General features: G+C 51.0%; 1 protein-coding gene across 4 annotated transcripts in view; it reads right to left on the bottom strand.

Moving 5' to 3' along the window:
• The window catches only part of PSKH1 (protein serine kinase H1), a 50,606-nt gene that overhangs the window by 19,354 nt on the left and 14,517 nt on the right, over window positions 1-16,735 (bottom strand). For 3 of the 4 annotated variants that reach the window (XM_089320310.1, XM_002711626.6, XM_089320309.1), the window contains exon 2: window positions 15,570-16,596. In XM_089320310.1, coding sequence (XP_089176436.1) covers window positions 15,570-16,526 — 957 coding nt within the window. In that variant the 5' untranslated portion in view covers window positions 16,527-16,596. Of the gene's footprint in view, window positions 1-7,771; window positions 8,011-15,569; window positions 16,597-16,735 lie in introns of those variants that run through there. The other variant, XM_089320311.1, reaches the window with a different exon arrangement.

Below are 16,735 nucleotides of genomic sequence, written 5' to 3'. Positions count from 1 at the left end.
AAGCAGAGAATAAAGATAAAAATAAAATGAGAAAAGGCGTGACAATTTAAAGGTGAGTAAAGCTGCCTTCTAAAAAGTGGAGATGAGTAACAAAATGAAATCCTGTGCCCCCACCCGTCCCTCTCAAGAGCACACATTGGGGGTCGGAGCTGTGGTGCAGTGGCTTAACACCCTTGCCTGAAGCACCGGCATCCCATATGGGTGCTGGTTTGAGACCTGGCTGCTCCACTTCTGACCCAGCTCTGCTATGGCCTGGGAAAGCAGTAGAAGATGGCCCAGGTCCTTGGGCCCCTGCACTCACGTGGGAGACCCTGAGGAGGCTCCTGGTTCCTGGCTTTGGATCGGCATAGCTCTGGCCATTGCGGCCAACTGAGGACTGAACCACTGCAGAGAAGACTTCTCTCTCTCTGCCTCTCCTCTCTCTGTGTAACTCTTTCAAATAAATAAATAAATCTTTAAAAAAAAATAAAAAAAAACACACTGAACGAGAGGCTGGGAGAGTGACAGGTAGAACTCAGGAGTCAAGGATGCTCTGGACCCACTTTGGATCAGGAGAATATCAACAGCCTGTGTCAGTAACCCAGCGATGTCTGCTCTTCAAAATGTCCTGGAGCGGCCCTGGGGGTACTGGACTTAAAAGCCTGCTGCAGAGGGATCGCTCTTAATTCCACTCAAGGATTCTGCCGAGGCCAAGTGGTTTCCTGGGCTCAACCTGCATCTTTTGTTTTTTAAACTTTGTCACATTCTAATTTCTGAGGCAGTTTAGAGCTCCATTGGCTGTCGGCATGTCATGCATGTGTGGCCTCTGTCTTCAGAGGTCTAAGTCCCTGGAAGCTGGGCACAAAGGACTTGGCTCAGGACTGGCAGATGAGTGAAGACATGAAGGTGACTAAAGCAGAGCTCAGCTCTGGGCAGCATGGGTGCACTGGGAAACAGACAACCAAAGGTATCTGCAGGAAGGAGAAAGAATGGAAGGGCTGACAGAAGAAGGGATCCTGGTTCAGGTCACCATTAACCATCCATCCAACTGAGACTTGGCTCCCACCTCAGTGGGGGCAGGAGGGCAGGGAGTGTGGGAGGCCATGAGCAGAGCTAAAGAGGTCAGAACGTGGGAGACACGATAGCCCAGCAGCTCCCAGAACTCAAGGGCCTGTAAGTGACACAGCCCATGAGAGGGCAGTGCCATCCAGGTGGAGACAGACAATGAGAAGCGCAGAAGAGGGAGGGGACAGCTGGCACACCAGTACAGCTGCCAGCACAAGCCACAGTGCTGGAGAGGCCTGGAGGGCTGTGGGTGGGAGAAACACTGACGAAAGGTGGCTCTGACCCTGGGCTGATGAGATACTGGGGTGATCACACCAAGGCCTTCCTGTAGAAATGGCTGAGTGCAGTAAAGTAACGGCAGGGTGAGAGGTGGGGATGGCATCTGCTACCACAGGAGGGCACTGCTCTCTGGGGAGTGTGCAACCAGCACAGTGGCTACGGACGGATACCTAGAGGACAGGACTCTGGGGAGCCCAGTGTGGCCCAAAAGTGGCACATTAGAAGCCTCTCTGCTCCTTTCCACTCAGTGCCTGCTTCCTGTGCTCACACAGAGAGCGCTGTCCTTGCTGTAGAGCAAGGTCTCCAACCAAAGGACCACGAGGGGCCACTGTCAAACCCAGGGGTCCAAACCATGCCACCCCCTGGTGAGCAGTCAGGGATCTGGCCTGAGGGTATCCACACCTGTTGTGAAGATGAGACGGTGAGGTAGGGATAGCCCTTCCTGAGGGAGCCTTCCTGGACAGGGATGGGAGCATCTACTCTTCTTCGTGTAATCTTCACTTTTTCTTTTTTTAAAGTTTCTTTCATTTACTTATTTAAAAGGCAGTGAGAGAAAGAGAGATTGATCTTCCATCTGCTGGTTCACTTCCTAAGAGGCCACAACAGCTGAGACCAGGCTAGGTTGAAACCATCAGCTAAGAACTCCATCCAGTTCTCCTACAATGACCGCAGGGACCCAACTACTTGGGAAATTATCTGCTGCCTTCCCAGGTGCAACTGCAGGAAGCTAGATTGGAAATGGAGAGCCAGGACTCAAGCCAGCACTCTGATATGGGATGTGGGCAATCCAAGCAGTAGCTTAACCTGCTGCACCAAAACTATTTATTTATTTATTTATTTATTTATTTATTTATTTATTTATTTTGACAGGCAGAGTTAGACAGTGAGAGAGAGAGAGACAGAGAAAAAGGTCTTCCTTCCGTTCGTTCACCCCCTAAATGGCTGCTACGGCCAGCACGCTGCGCCAATCCAAAGCCAGGAGCCAGGTGCTTCCTCCTGGTCTCCCATGCGGTTGCATGGCCCAAGCACTTGGGCCATCCTCCACTGCCCTCCTGGGCCACAGCAGAGAGCTGGACTGGAAGAGGAGCAACCGGGACAGAATCCGGGACTAGAACCCGGGATGCCAGAGCTGCAGGCGGAGGATTACCTTAGTGAGCCGCGGCGCCGGACAAAGCTTTTTTTTATTTGTTAAGAATTATTTTATTTATTTGAAAGACAGAGTTACAGAGAGAGGTAAGGCCAGAGAGAGAGAGGTCTTCCATTCTGCTGGTTCACTCCACAAATGACCGCAATGGCCAGAGCTGAGCCAATCCAAAGCCCAGGAGCCAGGAGCCAGGAGCCAGTAGCTTTTTCCAGGTCTCCCACTTGGGTGCAGGGGCCCAAGGACTTGGGCCATCCTCCATTGCATTCTCAGGCCATAGTAGAGAGCAGGATTGGAAGAGGAGCAGCCAGGACTAGAACCAGCGCCCATATGGAGTGCTGGTGCTGCAGGACAGGGCTTTAACCCACTGTGCCACAGTGCTGGCCCCTCCAAAACTTTTTTTAAAAGGATATTTTTCATTTATTTGTTTTCATTTTATTCGAGAGACAGAGACAGTAAGAGAAAGAGATCTTCCACCTATGGGCTCATTTTCCAAATAGCTGCAACAGCTAGGGCTGGGCCAGGGCAAAGCCAGAGACGGGAACTCCCACATGAGTGGGTCTCCCACATGAGTGGCAGTGACCCCAAGCCCATAAGCCATCACCTGCTGCTTTCTCAGGGTGTGCATTAGCAGGGAGCTGGATCAGAAGTGGAGGAGCTGGGACTCAAACCAGGATATGAAAGATAAATATCCCAAGCATCTTCTAAATTGCTGTGCCAAATGCCCACCCCAGAATCTCCACATTTAAGATACTGTCATCCAACACTTGACAACCAACAGCCACTAGCAGGGAGGCAAAGAAGGGCTCAGGGAGGCATCACAGCAAAAAATTCTAAACCAGTTTTTGTTTTCCTGTGCTGGCAGCTATTGAGATAGACACAGGAAAGCCATCCTGACTCTGGGCGCAGGGGTCAGCAAGGATAGAGTGGTGGGCTGATGGGTGCATCACAGCTGCCATCCATACGGCAGGTGGGCAAAGTGAGGCAATTAGAGCATCCAAGCAGAGCCTAAGCACAAGCAAGGAAACACTACCTGCGTCTGACACTGCCTTCCCACCGGCACACATACACCATCTCCGGCTCTCCCATGTCCCTGAGCGGTCCTCCCCATGGCTCTGGGGTAAGGGCTACCCTGCTCAGCTGGCCACACTCTGACAAACACAGACATATGTGCAGGGTGAGGCGTAGGGAGGAAAAAACAAGAGTCAGAGCATATGATGAACCAGGTGCATGCTCGCACCCCACAGGCATGGATCTTGTCAGCTAGAGAGCACTGAGACCTGCCCCAGCCTCTGTACCTCACTTAATCCCCATGGAAAGAATGGTAAGTGTAAGCATTATTTTTGTTGTTGTTGTTGTTTAAAGATTTATTTATTTACTTGAGAGGCAGAGTAATACATGGAGGGAGGGAGAGACAGAGAGATAGGTCTTCTATCTGCTGGTTCACTCTCCAAATGGCTGCAACGACCAGAGCTGGGCCAATCCAAAGCCAGGAGCCAGGAGCTTTTTCTGGGTCTCCCACACAGGTGCAGAGTCCCAAGTACCTGGGCCATCTCCTACTGCTTTCCCAGGCCATCGGCCGGGAGCTGGAATGGAAGTACAGCAGCCGGGACTGGAACCGGCACCCATATGGAATGCCTTAAGTGTCATTTTAAGATGTGGGGAAGAGGGGCCGGCGTTGTGGCACAGTGGGTTAAGCTACTACCTGCAATGCCAATGTCCCACATGGGCACCAGCTCAAGTCCCAGATGCTCCTCTTCTAATCCAGCTCCCTGCTAATATGCCTGGGAAAGTAGTGATCTATAACTGTTCCTTTCAAATAAATAAAAATATTTAAAAACAAAACAAAAAGAAACAGAGAAGAGAGCCAAGATTTTGACTTAAGCAGTTAAGATGAAGCATAGAAAGAATATTCTACCTGAAGGATCTCTGTGAGTGAGACCCCAACAGAAAGAAGTGGCCATCAAAAGATGTACTTTTCTCTGAAAGGAGGAAAGAACTTCCCCTTTGCTTATGGCCTTGTCTAAATTCTGATGGAGACTGTGGACTCAAAAGGTTTCCATAGCCCAGGCAGCTCATGTCAAGACTTGGGTGGTCATTGACGTCATACATAAGAATAATTGTTAAATTAACAACAGGAGTCACTGCACACTAACTCCCCATGCAGGACTCTGTCCTCATGAGTTGTATTATGAGAGTTAACTGTAAACCACTTCTCAGTTTGTGTGTGTGTGTGTGCAAATTGTTGAAATCTTTACTTAGTAAAGAGTTGGTCTTCTGTGTACAAAGTTAACTGAAAATGAATCTTTTTTTTTTTTAAGATTTATTTATTTGAGAAGTAGAGTTACAGACAGTGAGAGGAACAGACAGAGAGAAAGGTCTTCCTTCCATTGGTTCACTCCCCAAATGGCCACAATGGCTGAAGCTGCGCCAATCTGGAGCCAGGAGCTTCTTCCCAGTATCCCAAGCGGGTGCAGGGGCCCAAGGACTTGGGCCATCTTTCTACTGCTTTCCCAGGCCACAGCAGAGAGCTGGATTGGAAGAGGAGCAGCCGGGACTAGAACCAGCGCCCATATGGGATGCTGGTGCTGCAGGCAGAGGATTAACCTACTGTGCCACGGTGCCAGCCCCTGAAAATTAATCTTAATGGAGAATGGGACTGGGAAGGGGAGAGGAAGGAGGAAGAGGGGTGGGAGTGTGGGTATGGTGGGAATAACTATATTCCTAAAGCTGTACTTATGAAATTTATAGTCCTTAAAAAATAAAAACAAAAATGGAGTTAAAAAAAAAAGAAACTTACAAAAAAAAAAAAAGATGAAGCATGGAATGCCTGTATCCTATACTGGAGTGCCTAGTTTGAGTCCTGGAGCTGCTTCTGATCCACCTTCTTGGTAAGTGCATCCTAGAAAGTGGCAGGTGATAGCACAAGTACTTGGGTCTGCACCACCCATGTGGGAGATCTGGATTGGTTCTGAGCTCCTAACTTTGGTCTGGGTCAGCCCCAGGTGTATGGACATTTGGGGAGTGAATCAGCAGATAGAGCACTCTCTCTCTGCCTTTTAATTAAATTAAAATAAATCAATTACTTAATGAACAAAGAAATGGATTAGAGTGAGGTAAAGAAAGAGGGTAGGGTTGGGGCCGGCGCTGTGGTGTAGTGGGTAAAGCCGCTGCTTGCAGTGCTGGCATCCCATATGGGCACTGGTTTTAGTTGCAGCTGCTCCACTTCTGATCCAGCTCTCTGTTATGGCCTGGAAAAGCAGTAGAAGATGGCTCAAAGCTTTGGGCCCCTGCACCTGCATGGGAGACCTGACAGAAGCTCCTGGCTCTTAGCTTCAGATTGGCGCAGCTCCGAAATGCGGCCATTTGGGGAGTGAACCAATGGATGGAAGACCTCTCTCTCTGCCTCTCCTCCTGTCTGTGTAACTCTTTCAAAAAAATAAATAAGTCTTAAAAAAAAGAAAGAAAGAAAGAAAGATGGTAGGGGAAGAGCTGAGCTGAGCTGGGTAAGGACCAGCTCCAGGCACTCACCTTAATACAGGGTGATCAGCATCACATGATGGCCCAACCCACTGCCTCTCAAATACCCTTCAACCCCAAGTTCATGGATGGTCATTCTACAGCTCAGGGACTCATCCTAAGAGGCTCTCTCCCACTACCCTTACCCCAACGCAGAGAGGCCCTGGAGATGGACCCCCTTCTCCCACCAGCACTGTTTCCTTCCTGGCCAGCATGCACTCTCCTAACAGAGCTCTGGGACAGCCTCTGCCTGGTACAGTCACCCAGGCTCGCCCACAGCTCAGAGGCTGCCCAAGCAGAGGAGGGTGACAATTCCGGTTGCTGGATGCAGAAGAGCTGCTGATGACATCATTTTGCCATCAATTCTCCAAGAGCCTCTTCATATGTCCTGCCTCTAGGAATAGAACTCTTAACAAAAGCAGTGACATCAGGGCAAGGACATCACATTTCATGTCAAATGAAGCACAGAATAACTGCGTGAGAGGACTCATCAGTCCTCCAGGATGAGTCTATGGGTGATGATTCACCTGTTCACTCCTTTAGAATCAGCTCCTCCAGCCCTCCTGGGGCCCCGTGACAGGAAGCTCACCTCTCAAGGTGGCTCTTTGTGTCTTCAGAGTGCCCTCACACTCACACTCTGTCCTCCTCACATTTGGCCAACATTTGTTTCCCCACCACTTCCAACATGCCCTCTCCACTCCAGAACCTCTGGCATTGGGTAAAACTTCAGATTAATTCTAATTCACCTCCTTCCTAGTATTCCCTCTTCTTCGAAGAGTCACACAAATGAAGAGCACACACAGTCCTGGTGGCCTCAAATTCTGCTCCAGCCTGTGCCCATAGGCAGTTCAGCCTCAGGTGAGAGTACTCCCAGCTAGCCAGGCAGGCTCATGCCTGCCTCCCAGCAGGGTGTCACCAACATCCACTGGTGCTTCTTCCAGAAGAAGCAAGATAGAGTTCTCCCCAGTTACCACTTACCAATGCTCCAGTTCAGGGCCGGTGCTGTGGCACAGCGGGTTAAGCTGCTGTCTGCAGTGCCAGCACCCCATATAGATGCTGGTGCCAGAAGCTCAGAACTCCATTCAGGTCTCCCACATAGGTAGCAGGGCCCCAAGCCATCTTCTGCTGCTTTCCTGGGTGTATTAGCAGGGAGTTGGATTGGAAGTGAAGCAGCAGAGAGTTGAACTGGGCACTCCTTATGGGATGCCAGTGTCACAGGTGGCTGCTTAATCTACTGCACCACAATGCTGGCCCCAATGACAAGTTATTTAACCTCACTTGCCTCAGTTTCCTCATCTGTAAAATGGAGGTATTACACCCATCTGTCAGGACTGATACGGGAACAAGAGAGGCCAGATAGAAAACACCCAACACTGTGCCTCATACTTAGTAGCCACATATATTAGTCAACATTATAACAAATAAATCTTTATTTTAAAGATTTATTTTATTTGAAAGGCAGAGTTGCAGAGTGAGAGACAGAGGGAAACAGAAAGAGAGAGGTCAACCTTCTAACTGCTGATTTACTCCCCAAATGGCCATAATGGCCAAGGCTGGGCCAGATGGAAGACAGGAGCCAGGAGCTTCTTCCAGGTCTCCCACATGAACGTAGGGACCCAAGCACTTGGGCCATCCTCTGCTGCTTTCCCAGGCACATTAGTAGGGATCTGGATTGGAAGTGGAGCACCCAGGACTCCAATTGGCACCCAAATGGAATGTTGACACTGCAGGCAGCAGCTTTACCCACTATACCACAGTGCTGGCCCAAAAAGAAATCTTTCAATTGGATTTTTTTTGGAAGATTTATTCATTTATTTGAAAGGCAGAGGCAGAGGCAGAGGCAGAGAGAGAGAGAGAGAATGTCTTCCATCTGCTGGTTCACTCCACAAATTGCTGCAATGGCTGGAACTGGGCCAATCCAAAGCCAGAAGCCAGGTGCTTCTTCCAGTCTCCCATGTGGGCGCAGGGGCCCAAGCACTTGGACCATCTTCTGCTTTATTTGGATCTTTTAGAGTTGGTCAAATTTCCTTTTTAAAAAATAATTTTAGTGCTTTAGTCCAATTTGTTGTATATGTTTTTTATTTTATTTATATTTAAGGCAGAATAACAGAGAGAGAGAATCTTCCATCTGTTGGTTCACTACCCAAATGCATGCAACAGCTGGGGCTGAGTCAGGCTGAAGGCAGAAGTCAGGAACTCCATCTGGGTATCCCAGATGGGTGGCAGGATCTCAACTACTTGAGCCATTATATGCTGCTGCTTAGGATCCCATTACAGGAAGCTGGATGGGAAGCTGAGTAATAATCTTTTTTTTTTTTTTTTTTTTTTGACAGGCAGAGTTAGACAGTGAGAGAGAGAGACAGAGAGAAAGGTCTTCCTTCCGTTGGTTCACCCCCCAAATGGCCACTACGGCCAGCACGCTGCAGCCGGCGTGCTGTGCCAATCCAAAGCCAAGAGTCAGGTGCTTCCTCCTGGTCTCCCATGCGGGTGCAGGGCCCAAGGACCTGGGCCTTCCTCTACTGTACTCCGGGGCCACAGTAGAGAGCTGGACTGGAAGAGGAGCAACCGGGACAGAATCTGGTGCCCCAACCGGGACTAGAACCCAGGGTGCTGGCGCCGCAGGCGGAGGATTAGCCAAGTGAGCCACGGTGCCGGTCAGTAATAGATATTTGACTAGGTAACTCTGATACAGGATGTGGGCATTCCAAGCAGTGGCTTAATCCGCTGTGCCGCAACTCCAGCCCCAGAGCTGATCAAATTTCTAAGGCCAACACAAGGAACAGAAGAAACAGCCTGAGCAAGGGCTTAATCTAGAGTGACCGGAACAAGAGTCTTCAACATGTGTGCAGGAGTAGGCCATGGCCTGGAGCCAGGTCTTCAGGCTTGAGTATCTGGAGTGTCAGGATTGTGGGGCACTTTATCACTGTAGCCTGCTGGGCATGTCAAGGCAAGAAAAAACGCTCTCTAGGTCACACAGGACAACCTGAAATCCTCTCCAAATTTGCCCTCACAAGCTGGTGTCCCTCCCTGCTGCAGAGTCAGGGTTCTGCTCTGTACCCCATCTGCCCCAAACATCCCCAGGGGACTAGGCAGGGATTATCCAAGAGTTTCAGTTAGTCTTCCCACGCTAGCCCCCCCAGAGTTTCCTGCTGCATTTCTTCACCAGCAGGGGCCCGGGGTCTCCCACCTAACCGTAAACAAGGAGCTCCTGACATTACAGAGCCCCAGTAACAGACACCAGGCCTGCAACTTCTACCCCCATTACTCCCAAACAACCTCCTGCTCATTCTGTCCCCTTCTCTGAGCCCACCTCCTACAGGAAGCAGTCTAGTCAAGGCCACAGAAACCATTGAGCCTGACAGGGCTGAGGGTACACAGCCCTCAGGGAGTAAGCACACAAGATAGGCCCAGAATATAGGAAATATCACTAAAATGGGGAAAGGGATTGAAAACGTGCCCCTAGAAAGATACCAAATACCTCAGGACTTACTCTCTAGCGAGGAAATCCATCTTTCCAAATCTTGCTGAGCTCAGAGTGGGAGGCACAGCAACACCATCCTCGGCTTGACACGCTCTCTAGCTTCTCTGGTAGAGCCCTGCTCACGTTGACAATCCTTAGGAGGGCAAATGCCCATCATAGTGTAAAACAGATGGTTGCGGCCGGTGCCGCGGCTCACTTGGCTAATCCTCCACCTGCAGTGCTGGCACCCCGGGTTCTATTCCCGTTTGGGGTGCCGGATTCTGTCCCGGTTGCTCCTCTTCCAGTCCAGCTCTCTGCTGTGGCCCAGGAAGGCAGTGGAGGAAGGCCCAAGTGCTTGGGCCATACACCTGCATGGGATTCCAGGAGGAAGCACCTGGCTCCTGGCTTCGGATTGGTGCAGCGTGCCGGCTGTGGCAGCCATTTGGGGGGTGAACCAACAGAAGGAAGACCTTTCTCTCTCTCTCTCTCACTGTCTAACTCTACCTGTCAAAACAACAACAACAACAACAACAACAACAGATGGTCGCAGTGAGGGAGGGGCAGGGCCAGCTGCCTGACCTGAGCTCCATGGCTCATGTTCCAGACTGTCAAGGCCTGGTAGCTCTATGCCAACACCTGCCATCAAAAGCATGAGCCTGTCAACAAAGGTTTATCCCATGGCCATTTTCAACTCTAGTTCTCTTTTCCCAGGTAATCTCAAGCCCCATAGGGATAGAGAAGAGAGACCCTCACCCTCTTGCATTTCCCCACCAAGTGAGCAGTGGGTGGGCAGTGATCAGCAGAAAAGACAGACTGGGCTCCAGCTCAGACAGGACCCTCCCCCGAGACACATTCCTCACAAGCCAGATCTTTGCAGAAGGTGTTGGGGTTATCCAAGTTCCTGGTAACAGACATGTACTACCAGCACCCACCAGGTAATTGACTTTGGCCCTGGGAACTGATGTTTTCAGCTCTAGGTAAAGGGCTATGGGAGCAAAGGTGAGTAGTATCCCCCTCACACACACACACATGCGTGCCCCAGACTCATGCCCCATGACCTCAGCACAGCAGGAGCTGGGGACCTAGCCTTTGGGCTCCAACAGAAGCAGGGGGCCTGAGTCCATTCCCCACCCCACTATCTGTCGGTCTTCCACGCTAGGGTAATCAATGGCTAATTAACAACACTGTGCAACTCCAATTAGATAAGTGCCGGCTCAACTGCCACAAGCAGGAACTCTTAGGCAGACCCACAGACTTCCTGGAAGACTTTCCCTGTCGGCATCTCTTGGGAAACCTCCCTCCTCCTCTCCCTCCCACATCTAAGCTCTGTGCTCCCTCTGCCAGCTGGACCCACACCAGCCTGGCCACACGCAGAGCTTCAGGAGTCAGAGCTCCCAAAGCACAGCCAGTCTCAAGCTTCAGTGCATGTCTAGTTTAAATTTTCAGTTTCAGCTACAATGTCATATGGTTCTTCAAAGCCTCATCGGCATAACTGAACTTCCCAAGGGCCCTCATGGCACGACTCTCCGGCCTCAGCTTTAGATGAACCTGTCCCTCAGGCCACTGTGCCCTGAAAATTCCTCTTTGCTCAATCTGACTCCTCTTGGTTGTCCTCCAAAGCCCAACTCTTCCCTTCTCCAAGGCTGTCCCTGACCACCCCCAGCCCATTTTAGGCATTAGCCTGAACACCTGCTCCTCAAAGCAACGTTTGAAGGCCAATAGCCTCATATTTATTATAAGTGCAGCCTTGGCCGGTGCCGCGGCTCACTAGGCTAATCCTCCGCCTTGCGGTGCAGGCACACCGGGTTCTAGTCCCAGTCGGGGCACCGGATTCTGTCCCGGTTGCCCCTCTTCCAGGCCAGCTCTCTGCTGTGGCCAGGGAGTGCAGTGGAGGATGGCCCAAGTGCTTGGGCCCTGCACCCCATGGGAGACCAGGATAAGTACCTGGCTCCTGCGTCGGATCAGCGCGGTGCGCCGGCCGCAGCACACTGGCCACAGAGGCCATTGGAGGGTGAACCAACGGCAAAGGAAGACCTTTCTCTCTGTCTCTCTCTCTCACTGTCCACTCTGCCTGCAAAAAAAAAAAAAAAAAAAAAAAAAAAAAAAAAAAGAAATGCAGCCTTGCATGCCCCACCCTGACCTACCAAATCAGAATGTACACTTTAACAAGATCCCAGGGAATTTGTATGAACATTAAAGTGTGTGAAGCAGTGACCTTTACCACTGCCTGGCAGAAATCTGTTTCTCTTTACTTTTCTACATGGAGCTCAGGACAGACAGGACAACTTCAAGCCACTCACTTCGGATAGATGGCCTCCAGGGAAGCAAGTTCCTGCCAGTATCCTGGCATGCTTGTACAGCTCTATCCTGGGATATGGGAAAAGGCTCTTACCATCAGTTTACACTTACAGGATTGTGCCAACACGATGACCAATCCATATCTGAGAACAAAGTAAATGCCAGGACATCAACCCAGCATTACTGAGAGGACCATCATCAGGTGTAAGGAACTCATTCCCAAGTTGTTCCCTCTGTTACCCCTGCACCTCCTATTCTCAATCTTCCCATTCCCCTCCACAAATACCAAAAGTTCACACTTGTCCTGAGGATGCTGGGAACTGAACCAAACCATTTCAATGAACCTTGAATCAAATTCAACTGGACTGTAATAGTCTCTAGTGAGACAGTTCCCTATTGGGCATTCCTAGATTTCAAGTGAATATTGGGAGACTATCCTCTAGCTTCCCAAGTTCTTACTCAGACCTACACAGTGCCATTTAACGTCAGCAGCATCCTGGCATCCTGCAGAGCTCATCTCACCTCCCACATAAAGACAGCTGTCACATGTTCTCTTCACAGCCTTCCTAAGCACTCCACTATGTTCAGGGCTGTGGCGCTGGTCTGGTCTCCTTAACCATGCAGCACCCTTCCTAAGGACTGACTAGCTCTTACTTCTCCTGCACCTTCATTCAGCTACTAGCAGTACTGAACCCTGACAGATTTTTACAGGTATCAGGACTATCAGCATATCCACAGATACAAACTGATGGCCTGCTGATTGAATCTGGCCCACCTGTTAGTATTTGCTGGTATACAAGTGTTGCTTAATTATGTGAATTAGATTCCAACATTTTAAAACAGATTATCAGAATAAAAGGAGGAAAAAGGAATAAAGCAGATCATCTAGCTTCTCTTTCAAAAAGTAGATGATCTGGGGCCAGTGCTGTGGTGTAGCAGGTAAAGCTGCCACCTGCAGTACCGGCATCCCACATGGGTGCTGGTTCAAGTCCTGGCTGCTCCACTTCTGATCCAGCTCCCTGCTAATGCACCTGGGAAAGCAGTGGAGGATGTGCCAAGTATCTGGGACTCTGCACCTACATGGGAGACACAGCAGAAGCTCCTGGCTCCTGGCTTTGGACTGGCTCAACTCCGGCTGTTGTACCTACACAATGCCTATTTGGGGAGTGAACCGGTGGATGCCAGTGGATGGAAGCTCTCTCTCTCTCTCCCCCTGCCCTGTAACTGCTTTTCAAATAAAATAAATAAACCTGTTTTTTTAATACAAGGCTTTCTCTTTTTTTCTTTTTTTAAAGATTTATTTATTTACTTGAAAGAGTTACACAGAGAGAGGAAAGGCAGGGAGAGAGAGAAGGGTCTTTCATCTACTGGTTCACTCCCCAAATGGTCGCAACAGTCAGAGCTGCACTGCTCTGAAGCCAGGAACCAGGAGCTTCTTCTGGGTTTCCCACGCAGGTGCAGGGGCCCAAGCACTTGGGCCATCTTTCTACTGCTTTCCCAGGCCATAGCAAAGAGCTGGATTGGAAGTGGAGCAGCCGGGACTCAAACCAGCATCCATATGGGATGCTGGCACTGCAGGCAGAGGCTTTACCCGCTACGCCACAACATCAGCCCCAATAAACCTATTTTTATTATTAAATATTTTTATTATTTATTTGAAAGCCAGCGAGGGGGGGGAGGGAGAGGGGGAGGGAGGGACAGACAGAGAGAAAGGTCCTCTATGCACTGGTTCACTTCCCAAAAGGCCACCAACAGCTGGAGCTGGGCTGATCTGAATCCAGGATCTAGGAGCTTCCTACGGGTCTCCCTGGCGGGTTCAGGGGCCCAAGCACCTGAGCCAACCTCCAATGCCTTCCTAAGCCACAGCAGAGAGCTAAATCAGAAGTAGAGCAGGAGCCAGTGCTGTGGGGTAGCAGGTAAAGACACTGCCTCCAGTGCCGGGCGGCATCCCATATGGGTGCCTGTTTGAGTCCTGGCTGCTCCAGTTCTGATCCAGCTCTCTGATATGGCCTGGGAAAGCAGTAGAAAATGGCCTGTTTGAGCCCTGGCACTCACGTGGGAGATCCGGAAGAAGCTCTTGGGTCCTGGCTTCAGATCGGCGCAGCTCCAGCCAGTGCAGTCACTGAGGAGTGAACCAGCGGATGGAAGACCTCTCTCTCTTTCTGCCTCTGCCTTTCAAATAAATAAATACATCTTTTTTTTTTTTTAAAGAACTTTTTTATTTATTTATTTATTTTTAATTTATTTTTTATTTTTGACAGGCAGAGTGGACAGTGAGAGAGAGAGACAGAGAGAAAGGTCTTCCTTTTTGCCGTTGGTTCACCCTCCAATGGCCGCCGCGGCCGGCGCGCTGCGGCCGGCGCACCGCGCTGATCCGATGGCAGGAGCCAGGAGCCAGGTGCTTTTCCTGGTCTCCCATGGGGTGCAGGGCCCAAGCACCTGGGCCATCCTCCACTGCACTCCCTGGCCACAGCAGAGAGCTGGCCTGGAAGAGGGGCAACCGGGACAGAATCTGGCGCCCCAACCGGGACTAGAACCCGGTGTGCCGGCGCCGCTAGGTGGAGGATTAGCCTAGTGAGCCGCGGCGCCGGCCTAATAAATACATCTTTAAAAAAAAAAAAAAAAAAAAAGTGGAGCAAAGCCGGCGCCGTGGCTCACTAGGCTAATCCTCCTCCTTGCGGCGCCGGCACACCAGGTTCTAGTCCCAGTCGGGGCACCAGATTCTGTCCCAGTTGCCCCTCTTCCAGGCCAGCTCTCTGCTATGGCCCGGGAGTGCAGTGGAGGATGGCCCAAGTGCTTGGGCCCTGCACCCCATGGGAGACCAGGAGAAGTACCTGGCTCCTGCCTTCGGATCAGTGCGGTGTGCCGGCCATAGCGCGCCGGCCACGGCGGCCATTGGAGGGTGAATCAACGGCAAAAGGAAGACCTTTCTCTCTGTCTCTCTCTCTCACTGTCCACTCTGCCTGTCAAAAACAAAAACAAACAAAAAAAAAGTGGAGCAGCCAGAATTCAAACTGGCACCCATATGGGACACTGGCACCACAGGAGAAGGCTTAGCCCACTATGCCACAGTGCAGGCACCAAAATAAATAAATCTTAAAAAAAAAATCAGATGATCTGGACACAATGGGGGTCTCACTGTTGCCTGGCAAAACTAGTTAGAGATAAGCAGCAGCTGTTCCTCAAGACGGGGCACCTTCAGCCTAGCTTGCCTGGGCCCCGGAACAGATGCTGGGGAGGTTGTGCCCCACCCTCGTAGGACACCCTGAGCTCACCTGCAGGTGCCAGTGCTGGTGACAACTTCCCACTGCTGGACCTGTATTTCTCTGCTTTCCTGTCTGAGGGCTTTCTCATACTACTTGTCATTAAGGACAGCCCAGAAATCTCGGGGATTTAGTGCCCCCAAAGAAAACCTCAAACCATGAGGAACAGGAGGCAGTGGATCAAAAAAAAAAAAAACCCCAGTTTTTCTGCCCTTCTCAAGCCCCTTCCATGTGACTGTTTACGAAATCCCAGGCAGGACTGCGTTCCAGTGGCTCGGGGTGGCAGTCCCCACGGGCTCTTTCCTGACTCACTTTCCTCATTCCCTCACCTGTAGTCACTGGAACTCATCCCAAGTAAACTATCTGCTTCCAAGTCCTCACGTCAGGGCTCACTTTTGAGGGAACCCAAACAAGACATCTGTTCATTCTGCTTTGCATTTTTCCATCAGCGACCTGGCCCTCAGGACATGGCTGCCAGAGAACATCCTTCTGAGGGAGAGCTGCAGGATGTGCTTCCCCGCCAGGAGCCTCCCAACACCCCTACGACAGGGCAGGACAGACTCACCTCCCCCAAGTAACTGTACTTGCCCCTGAGGATCTGCCGGTACAGCCGGGTGCGGTTGTCATCTTCAAAGGGCATGGTGCCACTCAGGAGGATGTAAGCGATGACGCCAAGCGCCCACATGTCCACTGAGTTGGTGTAGGGCTTGCGGACCAGGACCTCGGGGGCAATGTACTCAGGTGTGCCACAGGTGGTCTTCATCAGGCAGTCATCGCCCTTCTTGCGGGCACTGGCCAGACCAAAGTCAGTAATGATGATCTTGGAGTCAGTGCCTGGGTGGTAGTAGAGCAGATTCTCAGGCTTGAGGTCTCGGTGTGTGATGCCCAGGGCATGCAGATAGCGGACACCATCCAGCACCATCTGCAGTACCCTGGTGGCGTCACGCTCAGTGAAGGAACCCTTGGCAATGATGCGGTCAAAGAGCTCACCTCCAGTAGCCAGCTCCATCACCATGTACACACGCTCCTGTGTCTCAAACACCTCCACCAGCTGGATGATATTAGCATGGCGCACTCGGCGCAGCACACGCAGCTCAGACTCACACACTTCCCGGCCCTCCCGGTACTTGGTCTCAATCATCTTGATGGCATATGGCTGCCGGGTTGCCCGGTGCTCCACACGTACCACTCGACTGAAGCTGCCTCGGCCAATCAGGGCTTTGATGTCATATTTGGCTGTCACACGTGGGTCAAACTTAGCCCGGTACTTAGCAACTCTGGCTCTGCGAGGTGGTTCTGAAGGAGGCTCTGTGTGGCCAGTAGTGGGGGCGCTGGGGCAGGGGTGTGCATACTGACTGGCTGCTGGGAATCCAGCTTTGAGAGGGCCAACACTGTCTACCTCTGTGATGAAGTGCTTGTAGACATCATTCTTAGTGCCACTGAAGGGCTCCACTTTCTTGACCAGATCCAGTTGGACATCCTTGGGCGGCTCAGGAAGGACCTTGCTTGTCCCACAGCCCATCACGGATATGCGGGCATCCTCTCCAGCAAGGCTGGCAGGACCTGCTCTCTAGGCAGTGCCCCGTCTATACCTATGCAAAGAGAAGAGAGGGCAAGTCAGAACACTGGACACTCCTGAGGAGATACCAGCCATCCTCACTGGATCCATCTGCTTTGGCCCTCATAACCATATTTGATTGGGATTAAAGACTTGACTCTAACATGAGTCCC

This window comes from Oryctolagus cuniculus, chromosome 18, assembly GCF_051225735.1.
Source record: "Oryctolagus cuniculus isolate XC-2025 breed Fujian yellow rabbit chromosome 18, ASM5122573v1, whole genome shotgun sequence".
Classification (NCBI taxonomy): domain Eukaryota; kingdom Metazoa; phylum Chordata; class Mammalia; order Lagomorpha; family Leporidae; genus Oryctolagus; species Oryctolagus cuniculus.
The sequence above is the reverse complement of the archived record's forward strand: the minus strand, read 5'-3'. Positions and strand labels throughout refer to the sequence as shown.